At 36.1% G+C, this 24,636-nt stretch overlaps 1 protein-coding gene across 2 annotated transcripts in view; it reads right to left on the reverse strand.

Annotated features, from left to right (window-relative positions):
* Window positions 1–24,636, reverse strand: part of LOC110465328 (tyrosine-protein kinase RYK-like) — a 69,985-nt gene continuing 45,349 nt past the window's right edge. The window contains exons 4-14 of one of the 2 annotated variants that reach the window (XM_021521064.1): window positions 23,151–23,285; window positions 9,140–9,247; window positions 8,677–8,833; window positions 7,692–7,786; window positions 7,162–7,287; window positions 6,880–6,972; window positions 5,289–5,491; window positions 4,832–4,941; window positions 4,211–4,370; window positions 3,499–3,635; window positions 1–2,796 (exon numbers count right to left, since the gene is read on the reverse strand). In XM_021521064.1, coding sequence (XP_021376739.1) covers window positions 2,685–2,796; window positions 3,499–3,635; window positions 4,211–4,370; window positions 4,832–4,941; window positions 5,289–5,491; window positions 6,880–6,972; window positions 7,162–7,287; window positions 7,692–7,786; window positions 8,677–8,833; window positions 9,140–9,247; window positions 23,151–23,285 — 1,436 coding nt within the window. In that variant the 3' untranslated portion in view covers window positions 1–2,684. The remainder of the gene's footprint in view (window positions 2,797–3,498; window positions 3,636–4,210; window positions 4,371–4,831; window positions 4,942–5,288; window positions 5,492–6,879; window positions 6,973–7,161; window positions 7,288–7,691; window positions 7,787–8,676; window positions 8,834–9,139; window positions 9,248–23,150; window positions 23,286–24,636) is intronic. The other variant, XM_021521065.1, reaches the window with a different exon arrangement.

The following is a 24,636-nucleotide window of genomic DNA, read 5'->3' on the forward strand; positions in this document are numbered from 1 at the left end:
AAAACTGTCGCAGGAAAGGTAAATGGAGAAAACTGTCACAGTAAAGGCAAATGGAGAAAACTGTCGCAGTAAAGGTAAATGGAGAAAACTGTCACAGTAAAGGTAAGGGGAGCCGACTGTCACAGTGACCGAAGGGGAGATAACTGTAAGATTGAAGACATTCCTAGGATTGGAGTGACAGCCAAAATATTTCAAAACTGAATGCACGTTGAATTCAAAGTTGAACATTCAGCAGTGTGTCCCTTATTTTGGAAGACTTTCAAAATGTTTACCGGTATGAAATTAAAACATAAGGTCACGAGGGGAATATTTCATTACAGATTAGAATAAAATCATTGTTATATCACACACTATGTTATTACATTGTAAAACTACTATTATGAACCATTGGTTGAGATTACAGGAACCTAGAACAGCCACAGGATAAACTTGAATAATTTATAACATGCATTTACCTATCACACTAAGTCAACAGGTTGATCTTGCACTATTTACTAGACTATATATGAAAAGTAGATATAGTGTTAACCTGCTTTTATACAAAGTTTAACAACCAGAACAATACGAAAATTGGGATATCACCATACAACCTAAACTTCAACAATATGGTAGTTTTAGACACTAAAATATATGTTTGTATTTGTGATTTTGTGTGTAAACATTTTCACAACCATAAAAACCTCACATAATTGTGCAGTATTACTAAGAGTAAAAGACAATCCATTCCAATGTCAACAGAAGCTTCCAGGATGTTGAATACTGGGCAGCAAGTTTTTGCTTAGTAATTTTCATCGTTATCAGCTGGAAAATCAAATCAAGAATTAACTTCACTAAACCTCCTCAAAAAGTTTTAGGACTATTGTGGGTATTCAATGTCCTGTCTGTTATTAAAAATTAAAACTGGATTGCAAAAATATAAAGTAAAATTTGTACTTAAATATTGATATATTAATGGGATGCCTCGAATGAAGTTCATTTCATTTATTATACTAGTGTAGATATTTGTTTAACTTTTGGACACTCCCTTTTAGGCTCATTAATTGGAAAATTAACTCAATTTTTGGGACTTTATGTCTATTCTGTACTGTTCATACTACTATTTAGAACTGCTTTATTTACATATACTTTCACCTTACTTTTCTTTAACTTTTCTCACTGCAATGGTGTGCTGATATTGTTGGAAAAGGTTCATCGATATTGATAACACACACAACCTTCATCAAGCTATTTAATGGACCTATGGTCCAGTGTTAGGGATGTCCAAAGGATCATATACCTGTCAGTCACAGAAATCCAGACTAGCTACCACAGGAATTTAGAAAAACAAAGATTTTCTAGGGTCGGAACAGCCCAGAAAAGCAGTCAACATTAACCCTATCTCTGTAAGGATGTCAGGGCAGGATAAGAGAGTTCCCCTGGAGATTGGAACTGTTGAGTTCGACGAACCATGGTTTGGATTGAATTTAGGCTTTGCACACCCTGTGAAAACTTTCTTTGCAGCATTTCTGTTAACTTCTGTTGTATGGGTAAATGTTTTCTTTTATGTTTTTGATATTCTGGGACCATGTTGTAAATCTTTTGGATGTTTGTTGTGATATTATTAATTTTAAGACTTATTTTGGATAGTTAGGAGTCAAAGAGTATCTTCTTATTTTTTTTCGAAAATTTAATTACAGTGACTGTTGTGGTTATATCAAAATCCACCTTTACTTAATATTGACGCATTTTGAAAATGATGTAAAGTTTTCAATATTAAGGACTTAGTCGAGGTTGTATTTATCAAGTTCAAATTTGTTGGTATACTTTATTTAAATTAAAATTTTAATTTTTACATGAGAATCATGTGCTGTTTTAGTTGTCAGGATCGAGGAAAAATGAGATCCAGAATATACTGACAAATATGTAAGGAGATAAAAAATAACTTTGATGAAAAGGAGGACTACAGCATGCAGTTTTCTTTTTTTTTTCTTCCTTTTTTTGTATCAGCGAGAACAATTTCTGTTTAGCGCAATGTAGAACAAGTAGTACTATACTGTAAATTGTCCCCTTTGTGGTAAACATCAATTACCCTGTACACTATTTTAGCAGATTGTCATTCTAAGATAATGCCTGGAATTAAATATTTCCGTTCAATGAACTGTACAGTTAAAAGTTAATATGCCAAGGAAACTTTTGGCTACAATAAACAATGCTATAGATACATGTACAACAGTAAAACATGATAATTATCTGACAAATCCTTAATGCTGTAAGTTGGCCTAAGTCAATGACGTGCACCATTAGGTGAAGAATAGGCATTACTCCGTAGTCGGGAAGAAGTTGTACACACATTCCTCACAAAAGGAATCTTAATCAAGAGGTTTTCCAGTTGTTTTTCACAACATTTCATCGTATAAAATATTACATGCATTATGATTATATTTCCAGCATCCAGAACAGTTTCTCCCCATGAACAAAATGAGAAGAAGATTGAAATCCTTCAAGCAATTATTTTTCAAATATTCATGTTCAGACATGACATCTTCCAAATAATTTTCGACATTTAACAACAGTTTTTAAGTCATTCACTTATACATAGCAACCATATGATATTCAAAAGCCATAAGAAATCATAAAAAGTTATTTTGGAGAACATGTGCACTGGCCAGCTGGAGACAAAATGTTGGTTATTTGTGAGAATTTGATCAGATGTACTGTCCTAGAGCTGTGTAGAAGTCCTGCAAACATATGAGGAGCTGTGAGAATTTTGGTCGTTCTTCTGGCGTTCCAGCCCAGCAGCAAGCCATCACAGAAAACCTACAACACAACATATCGGTACAGTGGGGTATCAACTTATAAAAGCTGGTTTGGAATTTTGTGGTTATTTTTTAAAGTTTCAAATTTATTTTTCTGGTATGAATTTTGAACAGATACACTATCAAAACATTTTTTGTATGTATCTATTTATAATCATATTTACAAACATGTAATACAGTAAATATGTAATAATAATAGGCTGCCAATTCGGCGCTCACAGCTAGCATTCAACAATTCTAGCACTACCCAACCACATACTCATTTACAGCTGAGTAGACTGGAACAAGCCGAGTAAAGTATCTTGTTCAAAGATACAACACAGTGCCATGACGTGACTCAAACCCGCAACCATTTGGTCACGAGCCCGGCGTCCAACAGCTAGACTACCGTGCCTCCAATAATAATGCAATGAATATCAACAGTCACTTTCGGTCCAACCTGAGAGAAACCTTTAAAGGAGAACACCTGACATTAAGGACACCTGATTTTAACACAGTCGTATACAATATATAGCTAGTCCAATTGTCTGGTCCCCTGCGAGGTTGGTAAATACAGGTTTAAGTGTATAAAATGATGAAGTAACATTTCAGATTATTTAAGCCGTCTTGAGCCAGACTTAAATCTCATCAGGGCAACTGATTGACAGCATAAAACATGGTAGTAACATTTCAGATTATTTAGACCGTATTGTACCAGACTTACAGCTCATCAGGGCAGTTGATTGGCTGAGCTATTCTGTAACCCTCACGAAGGTAGGCCGCCATCTCAAACGGATCAATGTCAGCGTAAGGCTGCTGACCAACAGTCATCAACTCCCACAAAGTCACGCCAAACGACCACTGCAACGTAACATTTCACCGATGTATTCCTACATACAAGCTATGATTCATGATAAAATTACAGTTTACATTAAACGATTCTGTACATCTACATACTCCAAAATAAAAACTTTCATTTCCCTAAACTCTGATTAAAGCTTCAACTATCCGTTATTAAAGCTTAAAACATTGAAGAAAGCAGACCATTTCATGATGTGTTGCCCAAATTATCCGTTCAGGTTCAGAGGGTATTTCAGTAATTTGTGCGTCTTCTAACATCTAGTTATTATTACTGATATCTGCTAAGTTAAGATAGAAATATCAGCATACCTGTGATATATAACTGAATGTATGTCCTCACTCTATAACTTGATATGACCTGACTGATGATTTGTTTAAACCTGACAAAGTCGGCCATAACTGTGATTCAATATCTTTGTCAGATGAAACCAATGCCAGCATACACTTGTGCACTTTCTATCAAGCAAATATTGTTTATTAATAGATGATCTCGTATCAATAAGATATTTACAATATATTTATCTGTTTATAGTAGCGCTTGTCCACATCCTGTATCATCCTTTATATTTACTCACCACATCACTGCCTGTAGAAAATCGTCTTTCTATCAGAGCTTCGATAGATAACCATTTAATTGGTCGGTTCTCATTGTCACCGAGACAATTGTAATCTCCCGAAAACAGATCCCGTGAAAGGGCGTTGTCTGTTATCTTTAAAACCAGGTCGTTGTCTATGCTGCCAACACAAAAAGATCAGTCTGAATTTATCTTTAGCATGCATTCCCTTTTTTTGCAGAAGCAAAATTCTTTATTCTCTGTAGTGCACATTTCCTTTCAGTAAAATAAAATCCTTTGTCGGAGATCACAAATGATTTTTCAGTTGGAAACTTTGTGTGTGGAAGATAAGAGATATCCAACCCAATGATATTGTCAGTTATAAAAATAGCAAGGACTTTACGAAGGATTTCCACTCTCAATCTCTTAACTCATGAGCAAATCACCTGGCAGGGACAGTGAGTTAACTCAATTTATTCAATATTTATAACTGATGAAAAAAGACGGGTAAGAGAAAAGAAATGCTTAAGGCTGTTTGTTTACATGTTGTCTACATGTTTAACTAAACTTTGATTTGGTAAGGTTTAAATGTGACTTTAGGGGTGAATAGGTTAAGCACATTTGACTGCACTAGTGACTTACACACAGTTCCTTGTGGCTATGTCTTTGTGTATGATCTTTTTTCTGTGTAGGAACTGTATACCTCTCACTATCTGTATCGCTAGATACACAAGTTGTTGTGTAGATAACGTCTGAAATAAAAAATAAAACTTTTGGTAAAAAACATTTTAAAAAGACTAAATATTATTTTTTCCAAGTTTATTTTTTCCAATGAGTGCCGAGTCTATTTGTCACAATGTCCAGTATTATTTTGTAAATAGTTATTTCATCAATGTTCACTGATATTCTACCTAATGTTATAATTTTGTGCTAAAATAAATCAAATAAAACAAAAGCTTGATATCTGACTTTGATAAGTAAGCTGTTTGACAATTTGTATATATCCCTGATTGTTTACAGAATTTTCAGTGTGAAGAGAACAATAGAAGGTGACAATAGACAGGGTGGAGGGTGAACAGTAGTTATAATCAATACTTACACAGTGAGAGCCTGTATCAGATACCCCACACTTCTGTAAAAACTTTTTAAGGTTGCCTTCTGTAATATTTGGATAAATAATATAGGGACAACACTGGTCCTCCACACAGGCCCCGATGATAGGGTAAATGTTTTGGTGAACGAGACCCTTCATCATACAGCTCTCGGTGAGGAATAAATGCACCTGGTCTGATCTTGCCTGATCTGTAAACCCAAAGGGAGATAACTCAAAGGCATGCAGGAGAGAACTGATATAGGCATAGCCTGTTGTTCTATCCCATTCATACACACCATCATGAATGAAATATGTTAACCCAAAGGGAGATAACTCAAATCTACTGAGCAAAACATCTTGTGACATCTCAATCTCCTACCTTTTATAGGTGTCTCCTGTCACTGCAGGAGAAGATCTTTTCTCTCAAACTTTACAGGTACAAAATGCATTCATTATATTTGCTTAGAAAAAGATAAAACTGTCTCTATCTAATTAGGAAAGACAGCTCACAAGTGCTATTGTTCTGAAATCGTCTCAATCACATTATCACTTAATGCTGTGTAACCAGGGTTATGTCATCAGTTTATCCAGTGTAACCAGGGCCATGTCATCAGTTTATGCTGTGTAATCAGGCTCATGTGATCAGTTTATGCAGTGTAACCATGGTTATGTCATAAGTTAATGAAGTGTAACCAGGGTCATGTCATCAGTTTATGCAGTGTAACCAGGGTCATGTCATCAGTTTATACAGTGTATTTAGGGTCATGCCATCAGTTTATGCTGTGTAACCAGGGTCATGTCGTCAGTTTATACAGTGTAATTAGGGTCATGCCATCACCAGGGTTATGTCATCAGTTTGTTTACAGTGTAACCGGGGTTATGTCATCAGTTTATACAGTGTAACCAGGGTCATGTCATCAGTTTATACAGTGTAATCAGGGCCATGTCATCAGTTTATGCTGTGTAACCAGGGTCATGTCATCAGTTTATACAGTGTAACCAGGGTAATGTTATCAGTTTATACAGTGTAACCAGGGTCATGTCATCAGCTTATGCTGTGTAACCAGGGTTCTGTCTTCAGTTTATACAGTGTAACCAGGGTCATGTCATCAGTTTATGCTGTGTAACCAGGGTAGTGTCATCAGTTTTAGCTGTGTAACCAGGGTCATGTCATCAGTTTCTCAAACATTTTATGCAATCTTGATGATGGTGTCGTGCATTCAGTTCACTATTACAACTTAAGATAATGGTGGGATAGTGTGGGAGAAAAGTCATCAATCCTTCCTGTGTGATATTGACAGAGAAAACATGACTCTCAGGATGAAGTATTGAAGTTTAGCACTCAGCAAATTCTTGTGCTAAACTTCAAAATTCTTACCTTCTTGAAGAGATTTCCCTTCCCATATTACACAAGAGTGATGGATTCTATTGGTCACCTCATAGAGAGAAATAGCCTAGTGCAGCTAGGTAACCGTTATAATGGCCAACGTGATCATGCAGTCATAACCTTAGAGAGGCACAATTACTTGATGTCACAGGAACGATATATAAAATCAGATTGTTTTCAAACCCTTGTGCGATGTAATATAGAAGTTACCTGTGACAGTTTTAACTATAATTTCTTGGTCAGCCCCAAAAGTGGTATCTTCCTCACTGAGTAATGTGCCTTGGTAGATTTTTCCAAATGTGCCTTAAAAAAGATCAAAAAAATCACAACAAATAAGATACACTGTCATCAAACAAGAATCAGATTAATTCAATTCACTGTTTTTATAATATTCCATGCTGCACATTTTCAAGGTTTGAGCATTAAATTATCTGTTACTTTCCCAAAGAGTACAACAATATACAAGATTTGTGCCAGAGTTTCCTCACTTACCTTCTAATAACATTTCCGCTAAAGAAATTCTTTTTCTACTGATTGCAATTTCCTTTAACATTTCTTTAGGGTCAGGAGGAGACAACTCTGGTATAGGTGAAGGTCCAAGTACAGAACAATTTCTCACTGAAATCACACAAAAGTCCTGTTTATTTGTGAAGGAAGTATTATATGGAGCCATGCACTTAAATCACAGCTCAATCATTATGTAGGGATTTTTTCGTGTTTTTTTCAGCTTAAGGATTAGCTATATTGAAAAGGAAGTTCTTTTGTAGATATTTTAGTTTAATTGGTCTTTTTTGCTAGCTTCATATATCACTTCTAGATCTGTATTCCACATTACTACTGATCAAATTCCACATACAATAAATTATAACTTGCTCAACAGACCCATAAATAATATTTTCTTCATTCTTCATAAGTCCAGATGTTATATAACCCATTAATTTACAGTCTCCTAATACAACATTTATACAATGATCTCCATACAAGAATGCAGTGACAATTCAAGTACATGTACGTAGTTTTACCTGATCCCTTGATACTGATGTCGACAGGTGTCTCCACCCGTAAGAATGACTGGCTCTGTTGTTTGGTCAGTGCCTGTGAACTACTGGTATTATCACTGAAAAAAGAAAAGATCTCTTCACTGCGCAAGAAAGGAGTTTTATGAATAAAAGTAGGTCTGCAGATTTGCTTGGTGAAAAGGAATTACAGGAAGACATCAGTACATTTGAAAACCTTCAGAGACAGCATCCTCGATAATCCAGGGGTTACACTCACCTTTGCTCTCTGCACCCCAGGAATATGTCATAGCGAAATTGAAGGCCCGTACCTAGAACCTGACCAATCGTTAGTCTGATACCTGTCCTTTGAAGATTAATGAGGAGTGACACCCGACTTTAAAGGCAGTCAATTTTACTGTTACCCGACCGACATAATTTGTTTGGTGTACATCAAAGGATCAAACAAGTTTCCTCGTCTCATCCACAAGGTGGTGCACACTGAGCCTTCGATTTTGTCATGACATATTCCAGGGGTGTAGAGAATATAGGTGAGAGTACTGTAACCCCTGGAGTATTGAGGATGCAGAAACAGATGACTGTCGAAAAAACGTTTCAAGTCAAAACATCTGAGTTTTTCAGTGACATATATACATATAGGTTGTAATTGACAAAAAATATTTTATAAAAATGTTGATTTCAAGGTTTAAGCTAAAATGAAAGACTTCAGAAAAACTCAAATCAATTGTGGTCTCTGTTGTACATCATAAGGGAGATAACTCATAAAGTACATTAAAAGTTAGATAACTCCATTTGTATTGCAGGGAAAAGGGATGACTGTTTGCTTTTAAATATCATTTAATGAAATTTAGTTATTATTTGAATTTATTTACACCAAAAGTAATATGTTTCTAATGTTTCATCAACTGCCTTTTTCTAATTAGATTATAGATGAGGATGTCGAAAGTGTAACTTATAATTAATTATTGAACCTATCTCTAGTGTAACTTACTAGTATTTGATTCGGTCTGTGTACCCGCGGTTGTTATTTTTCTGTGTGTTGAGATAGTACACTGCCACAGCCAGAGCGATCAGGAGTATCACAGCACAAGCACACCCAACAGCAATGTAGAAAATATGGGTTGACATGGTATGAGCCCCGGCCGGTTCTGCAACATAAGGTTAATTTTAGTTATCAAATTGATATCATGATGTGATTTTTCTTGTTTTTCAACAGTCTAAGAATTATCTGATTATCTATAATTATTTCTTTCGTCAACATTATTTTATAAAATATATGCACTCTATATTCCTAGCTTATTATAATATTTTATTATCAGAAATCATCTACTGTACATACATGTACATATTCTTAGTCTACTATGAATGTATTCAGTTTTGTTGTGTTTAGATTCATGTGGGGTTTTTTATAACTGGATGTTAACTATGTATTATACGTGGTGGAGAGACTATACCTGGGGGAGACACCTGATGGACTGTGGTATTTTTGGTGGGAGGCAGTGAGGTAAATGGATAGACACCTAACGGCTGGTCATGGAGAAATGGCCTTGATATTGATGAATCTGGAAAACAAAAGCAAAGCATTGAAATGATTTCAATAGCAATGTAATACTGTATACTGGGAAATTGTTGCATGGCATGGCAGGCTTCTTTCAATTGTCTTTTTCCAACCTTGCATAAAATTTGACCGCAAATCACTTTTAACAAGGTAAAGTATTGCAAGGCAATCCATAGTCCCCCTCCGGTAATGATTTCTATATTTCACAAACAGTATATTTATGTCAGGAAGTATAGGTCACAGTGAGGTCATAGGTGACCTTCTTCTTGTACCTATGTACCTGTCTACAAATATCACCTCTGTCTACCAAATAATGTATCAGTCTACAAATATCACCTTTGTCTACCAAATAATGTCCCTGTCTACAAATATCACCTCTGTCTACCAAATAATGTACCTGTCTACAAATATCCCCTCTGTCTACCAAATAATGTATCAGTCTACAAATATCCCCTTTGTCTACCAAATAATGTCCCTGTCTACAAATATCGCCTCTGTCTACCAAATAATGTACCTGTCTACAAATATCACCTTTGTCTACTCAAAAATGTACCTGTCTACAAATATCCCCTCTGTCTACCAAATAATGTATCAGTCTACAAATATCACCTTTGTCTCCCAAATAATGTCCCTGTCTACAAATATCACCTTTGTCTACTCAAAAATGTCCCTGTCTACAAATATCTCCTCTGTCTACCAAATAATGTACCTGTCTACAAATATCCCCTTTGTCTACTCAAAAATGTACCTGTCTACAAATATCACCTCTGTCTACTAAATAATGTATCAGTCTACAAATATCACCTTTGTCTACCCAATAATGTCCCTTTCTACAAATATCACCTCTGTCTACCAAATAATGTATCAGTCTACAAATATCACCTTTGTCTACCCAATAATGTCCCTTTCTACAAATATCACCTCTGTCTACCAAATAATGTTCCTGTCTACAAATATCACCTCTGTCTACTCAATAATGTACCTGTCTACAAATATCACCTCTGCCTACCAAATAATGTCCCTGTCTACAAATATCACCTCTGTCTACTCAATAATGTACCTGTCTACAAATATCACCTTTGTCTACCAAATAATGTACCTGTCTACAAATATCACCTTTGTCTACTCAAAAATGTACCTGTCTACAAATATCACCTCTGTCTACTCAATAATGAACCTGTCTACAAATATCACCTCTGTCTACCAAATAATGTACCTGTCTACAAATATCACCTCTGTCTACCAAATAATGTCCCTGTCTACAAATATCACCTCTGTCTAACAAATAATGTACCTGTCTACAAATATCACCTCTGTCTACCAAATAATGTACCAGTCTACACATATCACCTCTGTCTACCAAATAATGTACCTGTCTACAAATATCACCTCTGTCTATCAAATAATGTCCTGTCTACAATTATTTGCAGTCTCATGTGTCACATTTAGTCCATAAAATACATATCTATCAATGTCACCTCCCAATTTCAAGACATTTTTTAAATAAGGTCATCATTACACTAAATACTGTTGCATGAAAATGCTGTTAAAGTACCCTACATGGATTATTGAGGGTATTTATTACATCAATAACCGCTGTGTGGCACTGGTTGTCACTATCAGCAAAGATTATAAATATCCTTATTGGTGATTACCCCACATGCATTTGATGAAACCAACAATAAATCAGTTTGTTTTATGTCGGCTAATTGTAGAGGGATCTAAATTAAATCGTGTCTTTTCAACATTGTCTCTTTTATAAACAGGACTTCAACACTTCAGTCGAACATTTTGTAGCTGTTTATAATCCTGTTTATATATATCATAGCTGTTAATAAGCCAATAAATCTGCCAAGGAAAATAAATAAATAAAAAGGTGCCAATTAGCGGTGTTGATGACTGACACGGTGATCCCTTAAGGGTTTATCCTTACATAATTCCCTGCTGATAACATCTCACTATCCCCACACCTGGTCGGGGAATCAAGGCTGATTCACTGCTTCATTGTTTATCGTTTCCATGGTGACATGTCACCATTAATTAGGTCAATGGTCGTCTGTGACACTAAATCGACCAATCAGACTGTAGGGTTGACACGTTGATAGGTTTTTGTGACTGGACCTGATTTATATTGGCAGGATAATTACTGCAGTGTTGGATAATCCCCATCAGGAACAGCAATCGTAGCACATTGTATTACAGTCTGGGTGGTGATAATTCCTTCCTTTTTTCCCCCGTTTAAAAAAAATGACCAGGATTAAGCAGAAACAGATCCATATAGTTACAATGGCTTCTAAACATTTCCACTTCCACCTTCTGACTTATCCATGACTAACCAACACCCTTTAAAAAGGCATCTTTCATATCTTCAGACAAAACACACACAATTTTCAGGGTAGGGCAGCCACTATTCAACAGGCAAACACAGATGATATTTTCAGTCCCAAATCACCTGTATTTAACACTTACTAGATAAACAGAGTATATACAGTCCTAAATCACCTGTATTTAACACTTACTAGATAAACAGAGTATATACTGCGCTCCAAATAAGCTGTAACACTGACCAGGTAAGCAGAGTATATACTGTTCCAAATCAGCTGTATCACTGACCAGGTAAACATCAGCTGTAACACTGACCAGGTAAACACAGTATATACAGTCCCAAATCAGCTGTAACACTGACCAGGTAATCAGAGTATATACTGCCCCAAATCAACTGAAACACTGACCAGGTAAACATAGTATATACTGCCACAAATCAACTGAAACACTGTCCAGGTAAACATAGTATATACTGCCACAAATCAACTGAAACACTGACCAGGTAAACATAGTATATACTGCCACAAATCAACTGAAACACTGTCCAGGTAAACATAGTATATACTGCCACAAATCAACTGAAACACTGACCAGGTAAACATAGTATATACTGCCACAAATCAACTGAAACACTGTCCAGGTAAACATAGTATATACTGCCACAAATCAACTGAAACACTGACCAGGTAAACATAGTATATACTGCCACAAATCAACTGAAACACTGACCAGGTAAACATAGTATATACTGCCACAAATCAACTGAAACACTGACCAGGTAAACATAGTATATACTGCCACAAATCAACTGTAACACTGACCAGGTAAACAGAGTATATACTGCCACAAATCAACTGTAACACTGACCAGGTAAACAGAGTATATACTGCCACAAATCAACTGAAACACTGACCAGGTAAACAGAGTATATACTGCCACAAATCAACTGAAACACTGACCAGGTAAACAGTATATATACTGCCCCAAATCAACTGAAACACTGACCAGGTAAACAGAGTATATACTGCCACAAATCAACTGTAACACTGACCAGGTAAACAGTATATATACTGCCCCAAATCAACTGAAACACTGACCAGGTAAACAGAGTATATACTGCCACAAATCAACTGAAACACTGGCCAGGTAGACATAGTATATACTGCCACAAATCAACTGTAACACTGACCAGGTAGACATAGTATATACTGCCACAAATAAACTGAAACACTGACCAGGTAAACATAGTATATACTGCCACAAATAAACTGAAACACTGACCAGGTAATTAAGAACAGAGCATATACTGCCTTGAATGCATGAGCTGCAACATACAACAGGTAATATAGTATATTGGCCTAAATTAGATGTAATGACCTCCTCATATAAATGTACAGTAATTAGTTTGTAGTTATAGATACATTTATATATAACAGCTGCCCTACACTGTTTTATCCACACAAGTACAGTAAACTTGAAGCTCATTTCAATCTCAATGAGGACGTGCTTTAAAACATCAAGATGTCATTTTAAAAGTCCATGAGTGATCTGGATAAAAACTGAAGTAACAAATGATATACATTAGATGAGCCTGTACGTACATCTATACCAAACTCCCATAGCTCTGATTACACTTCTAAAAGGGAAAGGAGAGAAAAAGTTAAAAGAGAACAAAATAACACTTTAACAAAGTCAAGGTAACCAAATCATAGCCCAAATCAGCAGAGCACGTACAAATTGGACAGGTAATTTGTAAAATGAAGATGTCCATTTCATCAATTACACTAATTCCCCTGAGCATGTATATGTATTGGAGTGTAGCCCCAAACACTAGACTCCCAAGTAAAGGAGGATCATTTGTCTAAGTATAGCGTCAGTAAAAACCTCACCAAGATAACAGAGAAACTTAATGAGAAATTAAAACTCTTCCTTTCCCTGGTACTGGAAAAGTTTTTGCACATTATACAAGAACTTGAGAAATCAATTATTTCATCTTTTTTCTGCCGGAAACAAACATTCCTCATAAATTTAGGCTGACAGTTTGCCCCCCGTTTCTACCTGTGAATTGCCACAACTGTACACAGTTACCACAATTCAACTTCCCATGGTGCCATGGGGGAGAAGTTCAAAGACTTCCAAGCTACCAAAAAAATTAACTCCCTTTGTTTTATTAGCAAGAATGTCAAACCAAAGCAGGCAAATGAAATTATACAACCATACATACATTTCAGTGGAGTTTTGTTTTGGTCCAATTTTAGCCCCAAATATTCCTCATGGGAAATACTAGTGTTCTGTTTTTAATTAATTTTATCCAAAAGATCTCAAATCACAACTATAATAGTAATGTAAAAGTTTGTTGTTCATAATGAGAAAAATATTAATATCATATATGTAGACAGGTAAACAAAGGATTTCAATGTTATTCACACAAAAATATAATATTTAAGACAATTGCACAACACAGCCATTTCCTCAATTCTAAAACCCCCAACTCTGTTTCCAAGATAGTGAAAAATCAGTACAGATGGTGTCTCACTACATTAAAATTAAAACATGTGAGAAATCAATCTTCTGTAGCTCTCGGAGTGCACGTGTCTGTATATAATTTAAAAGGACTGTATAAATGGTACATTTTATACATCATATCCAGAATGTTTAATCCTAGATACACGTCATTTGCTCAGAATTATAGTTTTTTGAAAATCTGTCCACATTCTATGACATGTATTGCTATAATTTGTATATAAGGTATACCGCCCAAATTGTCTTGCAATATAGGAAGTCCACAAATTAAAGAGTTCATGCCATATAGATCAGGGATGTCTGCAAACCTGGACCAGGTGTCTGGTAGCAGAAAATTGAGTCTAGAATGGGGCAGATCAATTGTTCTGTCTGCTATGGATGTAAATATTGTATCATCCCAGCAATTATTTCAAGGTGTGGTACAATTCAACATTATAAAATATTGAAAATCATTTTAAGCAAAAAGATTTTTCCCCACATTGAAGTCAAAATGTTTTATTTATAAAATTTTGTTAACACATACCGTACCTCTTTTTTTATCTTTTACAAAATAAAACAATGCCATGAGTTAATGTTTAATATTCCAACATTTCTTTAAAACTGTGCTGTGTAACAGTAAAACATTTGTGTCTGCCGCCGGCAATTGGTGGTTGCTAATCTCACAATGTACAAGAATGTACCTACTATCTACCGAGAGAAGATTTGGCTGTAGAAACCGTGCAGTAGAGAAGTGATACATCACCTATTTTGACAAAGTTATTTCTTTTATCACAAACAGCTAATTTGATTATCATTCGTCAAATACCTTCCTCCAGCCTCAGCAACTGTGAGTGCAGCTTTCTATCTCCACACAACAGGTACCCTGTATATACGCCTCTGCCACTCACCCAAGTCTCAACATGGTGATAAGCTTTCAGTACATGGCCTCAAATTTTCTAAAAAGTCTGGTTTACAAACTTCTCAATTTTCTTTTATTTTAGAATATTTTCCATTTTGCTTTCAACCTCTTAGTAAGAGTAACAGCTCTATTTCAGTCACAAACCTACATGTAAAAGACACTGTTATCAGGTCTATACAATATCTAATTAAATATCACTTCTCTGTATAATTTATAAAACTGACAACATTTTGAAAACCTGCATTTTAATAAATATGTATGTAGCTGAAAATTACAACCTTTTTCTTCTGAGTGGCGTTTTAAATTACCACTTTTTTCTCAACATGCAAAGAAAATTATGCTACAATTATGTTGCGATTTGTACTTGCTTTTTTGACCCTGTCTGAAATTAGTTTCATAAGGTGTGAAAAAAAATATTTGAAAGCCATTAGAAATTGCTATATACAAAGATCTGAAGGATTTGATATAGCAGTATCTACACTTTATCTACATGTGATAATGAACCTTATCAAGCCAGTTTAATCAGATACACTACTACATCTACAAGTATATTCACATTTTTGTTACCTTATACTTTAAGTGATCAAAATTAATCTTTTTGATGATTTGAAATTTCAATCTGAAAATAAAGTCTTCCTTAACTGCTTTGCTAACCTGTTTATGCCTGTAAGATACAATTTGTAACCTTATATCTCCAGTGATGACATGATCTGGATAGCTTGATACTTTTTGAATTACATTCAATAAAAGATAAACACTATTAATTGATATCAAAAGTGCATTTTTTTCATACGTTCCTTATTAGTACGTTACTTTAAGCATGAGCCTTTTAATATAAAATGTTATGTTATTGTCTGTCATGAGCTCACAAAATAAAGTATAACATTGTTACTTTCCAAGACCTCCTCGATATAAAGTTAAACACTGTTACTCTCCATGACCTCCTCAATATAAAGTTTAACACTGTTACTTTTCATGACCTCCTCAATAGAAAGTTTAACACTGTTACTTTTTATGACCTCCTCAATATAAAGTTAAACACTGTTACTTTCCAAGACCTCCTCAATATAAAGTTAAACACTGTTACTTTTTATGCCCTCCTCAATATAAAGTTAAACACTGTTACTTTCCAAGACCTCCTCAATATAAAGTTAAACACTGTTACTTTTTATGCCCTCCTCAATATAAAGTTAAACACTGTTACTTTCCAAGACCTCCTCAATATAAAGTTAAACACTGTTACTTTTTATGCCCTCCTCAATATAAAGTTAAACACTGTTACTCTTTCTGACCTCCTCAATATAAAGTTAAACACTGTTACTCTTTCTGACCTCCTCAATATAAAGTTAAACACTGTTACTTTTTATGCCCTCCTCAATATAAAGTTAAACACTGTTACTTTTTATGCCCTCCTCAATATAAAGTTAAACACTGTTACTTTTTATGACCTCCTCAATATACACTTAAACACTGTTACTCTTTATGACCTCCTCAATATAAAGCTAAACACTGTTACTCTCCATACCCTCCTCAATAGAAAGTTTAACACTGTTACTTTCCATGACCTCGTCAATATAAAGTTTAACACTTATTTTTTATGATCTCCTCAATATAAAGTTTAACACTGTTACTTTTTATGACCTCCTCAATATAAAGTTTAACACTTATTTTTTATGAGCTCCTCAATATAAAGTTTAACACTGTTACTTTTCATGACTTCCTCAATATAAAGTTTAACACTGTTACTTTTCATGACTTCCTCAATATAAAGTTTAACACTGTTACTTTCCATGACCTCGTCAATATAAAGTTTAACACTTATTTTTTATGATCTCCTCAATATAAAGTTTAACACTGTTACTTTTCATGACTTCCTCAATATAAAGTTTAACACTGTTACTTTTCATGACTTCCTCAATATAAAGTTTAACACTGTTACTTTTCATGACTTCCTCAATATAAAGTTTAACACTGTTACTTTTTATGACCTCCTCAATATAAAGTTAAACACTGTTACTTTTTATGCCCTCCTCAATATAAAGTTAAACACTGTTACTTTTTATGCCCTCCTCAATATAAAGTTAAACACTGTTACTTTTTATGCCCTCCTCAATATAAAGTTAAACACTGTTACTTTTTATGCCCTCCTCAATATAAAGTTAAACACTGTTACATTTTATGACCTTCTCAATATAAAGTTAAACGCTGTTACTCTTTATGACCTCCTCAATATAAAGCTAAACACTGTTACTCTCCATACCCTCCTCAATAGAAAGTTTAACACTGTTACTTTTCATGACCTCCTCAATATAAAGTTAAACACTGTTACTTTTTATGCCCTCCTCAATATAAAGTTAAACACTGTTACTTTTTATGCCCTCCTCAATATAAAGTTAAACACTGTTACTTTCCAAGACCTCCTCAATATAAAGTTAAACACTGTTACTTTTTATGCCCTCCTCAATATAAAGTTAAACACTGTTACTTTCCAAGACCTCCTCAATATAAAGTTAAACACTGTTACTTTTTATGACCTCCTCAATATAAAGTTAAACACTGTTACTCTCCATGACCTCCTCAATGTAAAGTTAAACACTGTTACTTTTTATGACCTCCTCAATATACACTTAAACACTGTTACTCTTTATGACCTCCTCAATATAAAGTTAAACTCTGTTACTCTTTATGACCTCCTCAATATAAAGCTAAACACTGTTACTCTCCATACCCTCCTCAATAGAAAGTTTAACACTGTTACTTTTTATGACCTCCTCAATATAAAGTTTAACACTGTTACTTTTCATGACTTCCTCAATATAAAGTTTAACACTGTTACTTTTTATGACCTCCTCAATATAAAGTTAAACGCTGTTACTCTTTATGACCTCCTCAATATAAAGCTAAACACTGTTACTCTCCATACCCTCCTCAATAGAAAGTTTAACACTGTTACTTTTCATGACCTCCTCAATAGAAAGTTTAACACGGTTACTTTTCATGACCTCCTCAATATAAAGTTTAACACTTATTTTTCATGACCTCCTCAATATAAAGTTTAACACTGTTACTTTTTATGACCTCCTCAATATAAAGTTTAACACTGTTACTTTCCATGACCTCCTCAATATAAAGTTTAACACTTATTTTTTATGATCTCCTCAATATAAAGTTTAACGCTGTTACTTTCCATGACCTCCTCAATATAAAGTTTAACACTGTTACATTTCGTGACCTCCTCAATAGAAAGTTTAACACTGTTACATTTCATGACCTCCTCAATAGAAAGTTTAACACTGTTACTTTTCATGACCTCCTCAACAGAAAGTTTAACACTGTTACTTTTCATAAGCTCTTTAAGAAAAAGAACAAATAACAGAAGACTTTTTCTTAAAGAGCTCACGAAAAGTAACAGTGAGTTTGTCATTAACCTTTACTATCATCTTTCATGCTTTCTATCATGCAACTATCAAGTGTTATGTACTTGTTTCCTGCCACAAGCTCTTTAACAGAAAGTGGTGTTGTTTGTGTCATAACATTGAGTATAACATTATCAGTCAATGAGCTCCTTAATGTGACATATTTTGTGTGGTTTTTTTGTCATATACACTTTCACTAACAGTTTTCCTAGCTGTATATTTCGTAAAAGTATAGAAAAGTCTTTAAGCAGTCATCATACCCAAGATATCTGTTATATCAAATACAAATTACATTGAGAAGTACAGGGACTTATACTATGATATTACTGAAAAGAGATTTGTGAATGAACACAATAACAAAGTACGGTAGGACAGTTGTTAAGTCTCCCAGGGCTCAGTACCAGTCAACTGATTAACTCTCGCTCATATGTTATCCTTAAAATCAACTTAATGAAAACATGATACTTTTACAAATACAATTGTGAGGAAACTTGCTTGATTGAGTCGATATCTGGTCCTATGGTGTTGTGTATCAACACAGATATACAGTTTCTCAGTGACACAAAAACCAGGTGAACCTGCGTTCCTGCCCCCTGCACCTGTTTGCATGTAAAACCACAGTAATGTATTATAATTTCAAAGCAGGTAAATCAATCCAAATAATGTATACCTTCCAACCCACTGAATGAAAATAACCTTATCCAAAATGTTTCATTTAGATCAATCCATGCTCAGTTAGAGGGGCGTTTTGTTTAGAGAACTTCATTAATACACAAGGAGGTATCCATGTTTATCTGAACCTGTTTGACCCGAGATGACCTTTGATCTGTTATGACCTCATGCCTCAAACCCCTGCACCATTGAGGCAGTAACTGTGCTTTTGAAGCAGTTTTGGGTTTCACTGGAAAACAAACCTGGAGCTATCTATTTCTCATCAATGGCATCCCTCAGCACCTTTTAGGGGGCTATGGTGGGGACCCATAAAGAGGTCTTTATCCATCACTAATCACCAGAAGTACACAAAGTAATTCTGTATTCAAGAATTTGTGTATTTCAACACCGGAGACCTGTTGAAACCAGCAAAAGTCAGAAAAACAATTGACCCTCATGATCCGATTGTAGATAATGTTTGCCTGTAGCTAATAAAACATCAGCGTGTCTGGGACAGATCTTATTCTCCCTGTACCATACAGATACAGGAAACAAATCCAGACTTTTTTTGTCTCATTCTGGTCAAAATGAGTTAACATGACATTCAGACACAAAGTCTATACCTTCTACCTAAACAGTTTTACTGATTAAATGCAAATTTCATTTAACTACTTGTATTTAAATACAATGAGAATGTGACAATTATTTATCCATACTGCAAAGCTTGTTTTCAAAATTTCTTCCAAATTTCAATGCGTACTAACATATGTTTGAAGATATAAACTCAAGATTCAAGATTTCTATTCAGCCGTGAGACAGTTAACATGTGTAACAGGAGGTAAATCCCCAATACCCAACCCAGCCAACTTTCATTTTCCATGAATCTGTCTCTCAAAAACAAACTCTATCATGGTTAGGTGTGTGAAGTTGATTTGGATCAAATATGATCAGTAAAACATTTAAAAGTACATAAAATGAATTAAACAAAGTTTACATATGTACATCTCCCAGACATCTCCCCTGGTAACTGTAGCTGTCCGACTTTCACCTCATCAAGTATGGTCAGCTTTACCCAGCTGGTGTTATGTAAATCTTTCATCCTGTCAGTTTTCTATTGATGTTGAGTTTTTAACCGTAAAACATGTGACTGGTATTTGATATCACCATCTAAAGATAAATTGCACAAAAAACTGCTGAAGACATTTTTGAAAAAATGTCCACACCAAGTATTGATGTTAACTATGCTGTAAACAGTCAGCCGCAGATCACACACACATGTTGGAGAAGTGACTGTAAACCACAGATAACACCAGACTTTTACCCCGAGGTGCATGGATTTTTCATTTTTTTTGTTTGTTTCAAAATCTGGACTTTTTCAAAAAATTGAACTAAAACACATTTCTGAAAGATATCCCATACGGTGAACACATGCTATTATAGATTTGTAAAATTCTTGTTAAAATGTCTGTTGATTCATTTTTAACACTGGAACAAACTTTGAACAGATCTAGATCAGGGAAGATGATCATATTTAACATTTGTTATAAATCTTACAAATTCATTATTGCTGATAAATGTTAACCACTGCTGTCACATGACAGTAAAAGCTGACAGGGACACGTAAATCGTTACAGGGACGTAAACCGTTACAGGACGTAAACCGTTACAGGACAGGACGTAAACCGATACAGGACGTAAACCGTTACAGGACAGGACGTAAACCGTTACAGGACGTAAACCGTTACAGGACATAAACCGTTACAGGACGTAAACCGTTACAGGACAGGACGTAAACCGTTACAGGACGTAAACCGTTACAGGGACATAAACCGTTACAAGACGTAAACCGTTACAGGACGTAAACCGTTACAGGACATAGAAACAGGTTTTTTACAACAGTGGCAATGGTCCAGGGTATTTCTTGAAATGCACTGACTAACATCATTTTAAACCAAAAAAATCTTTCCGCTTTTATACATTTTGACATGAAGTTGGAATCAGACATGTAAACCTTTCACCAAGATAAACAACATCAAACCAATTATTTTAAGAATTAATGGAGAGATGATACACCGACTGACTCTTCACAAAAACAGTCATCGAACCAAAACCCACAAACATGCCCACAAAAGTTAAACTTCTGTCAACAAAACTGACCCGCGACAGATGTCCAACCCACGCCCATCAACACAGAAGTTGAACTCATGTCCTCATCATTCACCCAAATTAATCAAAGTTAACTTAATATCGGATACTTCTAACAAGCAATATCTTTTAAAGTTAACATAATGATATCTTGTACATTTCACAGATATTGATAAGATAATGATTTTATCAAGGACAAAAAGTCACTCTATTTTATCACATTTACAACAGTGTCATCATACCTAGCATCATACCAGCCGATATAGTACAGAGTGCATGATGAATGTCTAAGTATAATAGTACTAGTCATACCATAAGGCTAGAAGATATATCCACAGTTATCAATTTGATAAATTCAAAACCAAATGACTTCCAAGAATTTTGGTGCTGTTGTATAGAGGAACTGGTCTGGGTCGATCACCTGCGACCAGGTAACTCAATTGGTTAGATCATCTGTTTAGAATACTGTGGACCCTGAGGTTTGACTCCTGGTCCAGCCCAGCATTTTCCTCTCCTGTTACACTATTTAATGTTAATAAAACATGGACTCAAGTCAATATTTCAGTTATTCACAAAGTCACTTTGCTTGCCATTGGTTGTTGGGTTCCTGGGTTTGCCTTATCTTTACCCAATATCCCAGGCAATTTCAAACACCATGGGAGATCGGGAGAAAACGAAAGATAGGGAGCACAGTGGGAGATTTAGAGTGTATATAGTAGGAGACAAAACATGTATCCTGATATGAGCACGACATGTCCCTGACATTAACGCTCCAGACTTATGCTGACCAATCACTGAAATGACATTTCCCATACAGGCAATTTTCACCTCTGGTATTTTACACAGAGACGTAATTAGAAATTTGGTAGTTCTACAAATGTCTCAGAATGCTGTACTCTGCAGCTTACAATCTAACTAAATTTAGACTACATATGTAACAGCTTTGAGATAGAATGGCGACACCTACTATATCACATGTACCTGGTACAATCAACCTTTACGCTGTGTCTGTTAGGAGACAAGACTGGTCAGGATGGCGACCAATACATGTACAGATACGTTACGTAAATAAAATATGTACAGTCTCTTTAAATACACAATTCAGTATGTTAAAATAGAAAAGTTACTGTAATAATTATGAGTAGATCTATTCACTTTTAACATAACACCCTTATACATGTATACATCTCTAGGATGGGTTCTCTTCACAAAATTATCGAATCCAAGGCTATTCAGATATGAATGTGTCATTTATCACCTTATTTTACTTTTACAGAATCCTTATGCTATCAACAGCCTATGAACTTCCTTTCTGAATTTTTTTCATTGGTATTTTCAAATTACTCCAAATAGATAGATTAACAACTTGAAGAATGATCATTATCCTGCATGGAAAATAAGATGTACGATTCTAACCCTGTGGGAATAATTAGTGAATTTCTGTAAATAACAACTTCTTAAGGAATTAAGAAGTTAGGAGCTGTAGGTAACAGAGGTCATTATTTTTCAATGCCTCCAATAGGAGTCGAACCCGGGACCTCTGGCTTACTAGTCTTACGCTCTACCGAATGAGCTAAAGAGAAATTCTCCCTAGCCGAGACGGTAGGAAGCGGCTAGTATTTTACCAGGGTGACATACTCCCCCTTTAAGAAAGAACTCGTCCCGAGTTTTTCAGGGGTCATAGAGATTCCTTTGCAAGTATCGTTGAGTATTTTTGTCAATATTACCCGGGTCCCTACGTGGGCGCCAATGTAACAGAGGTCATTATTTTTCAATGCCTCCACTAGGAGTCGAACCCGGGACCTCTGGCTTACTAGTCTTACGCTCTACCAAATGAGCTAAAGAGAAATTCTCCCTAGCCGAGACGGTAGGAAGCGGCTAGTATTTTACCAGGGTGACATGTATGTGGCTGTGATTATATAGTTAATGAGCAGTATAAGCAGACGTACCTATTTGGCAGTTTTTCTTGCGTCGGATGTTAATGACGGTTTTGTTGACGACCGAGAAGATGCTGACCTCCATCTGAATGACGAAGTGGACCTCCCTGTTGAGTCGCCCTGTACACGGAACCTTCACATGGAACACTGCAATTATACATGCAACTTAATTAACACTGAGGACACTGTCAATTATATCCCCTATTCAAGTTGTAACCAACACACAGTTTCTTTTACAGTTTGGTTTGGTTTGTTTGTGTTTTACGTCCCATTAACAGCCATGGTTATTTAAGGACGTGCCAGGTTTTGGTGGTGGAGGAAAGCTGAAGTTCCCGGAGAAAAACCACTGACCTACGGTCAGTACATGGCAACTGCCCCACGTAGGCCCTGAACCTGCGACCCAGAGGTGGAGGGCTTGTGGTAGTAGAATGTCAGACATCTTAACTACTTTTACAGAAATGCAATTTCAGGTCATGGGTCTTGAAAATACAGTTATTGTGTCAAAAGACATTTTGTGGACTTATTTGGAAGTTTTCACAAAAACATAAGATTTATCAGTTGTGGTTCATTATAGCCATGTTTCAGTAATGTTCCTCACCTGACAAAAGATGGTAACATTACCTCCTTTGTCTCTCCTAGTCCTTCTGTTACATGACTCACAAGGCACTGGGAACTGGGGACTTTGTGCCCCCACCCCCATCTCCATCTCCCTCTCTCTCTCTTACCCCGCTCGGTGCTGTGTTACTCACCAGACAGAGTATTAGGGACTTTGTTCGGTCACCCCCATCTCCATCTCCCTCTCTCTCTTACCCCGCTCTGCGCTGTGTTACTCACCAGACAGGGTATAAGGGACTTTGTGCCCCCACCCCCATCTCCATCTCCCTCTCTCTCTCTTACCCCACTCGGTGCTGTGTTACTCACCAGACAGAGTATTAGGGACTTTGTTCGGTCACCCCCATCTCCATCTCCCTCTCTCTCTTACCCCGCTCTGTGCTGTGTTACTCACCAGACAGGGTATAAGGGACTTTGTGTCCCCACCCCCATCTCCATCTCCCTCTCTCTCTTCCCCCGCTCTGTGCTGTGTTACTCACCAGACAGGGTATTAGGGACTTTGTTCCCCCACCCCCATCTCCATCTCCCTCTCTCTCTTACCCCGCTCTGTGCTGTGTTACTCACCAGACAGGGTATTAGGGACTTTGTTCCCCCCACCGCCATCTCCCTCTCTCTCTCTCTTACCCCGCTCTGTGCTGTGTTACTCACCACTCACCAGACAGGGTATTAGGGACTTTGTTCCCCCCCCCCCCATCTCCCTCTCTCTCTCTTACCCCGCTCTGTACTGTGTTATACTCATCATCACCAGACAGGGTATTATAGGGACTTTGTTCCCCCCACCCCCATCCCATCTCCCTCTGTCTCTTACACCCCTCTGTGCTGTGTTACTCACCAGACAGGGTATTAGGGACTTTGTTCCCCCCACCCCCATCTCCCTCTCTCTCTT

Source organism: Mizuhopecten yessoensis, unplaced genomic scaffold, assembly GCF_002113885.1.
Source record: "Mizuhopecten yessoensis strain PY_sf001 unplaced genomic scaffold, ASM211388v2 scaffold11069, whole genome shotgun sequence".
NCBI lineage: Eukaryota > Metazoa > Mollusca > Bivalvia > Pectinida > Pectinidae > Mizuhopecten > Mizuhopecten yessoensis.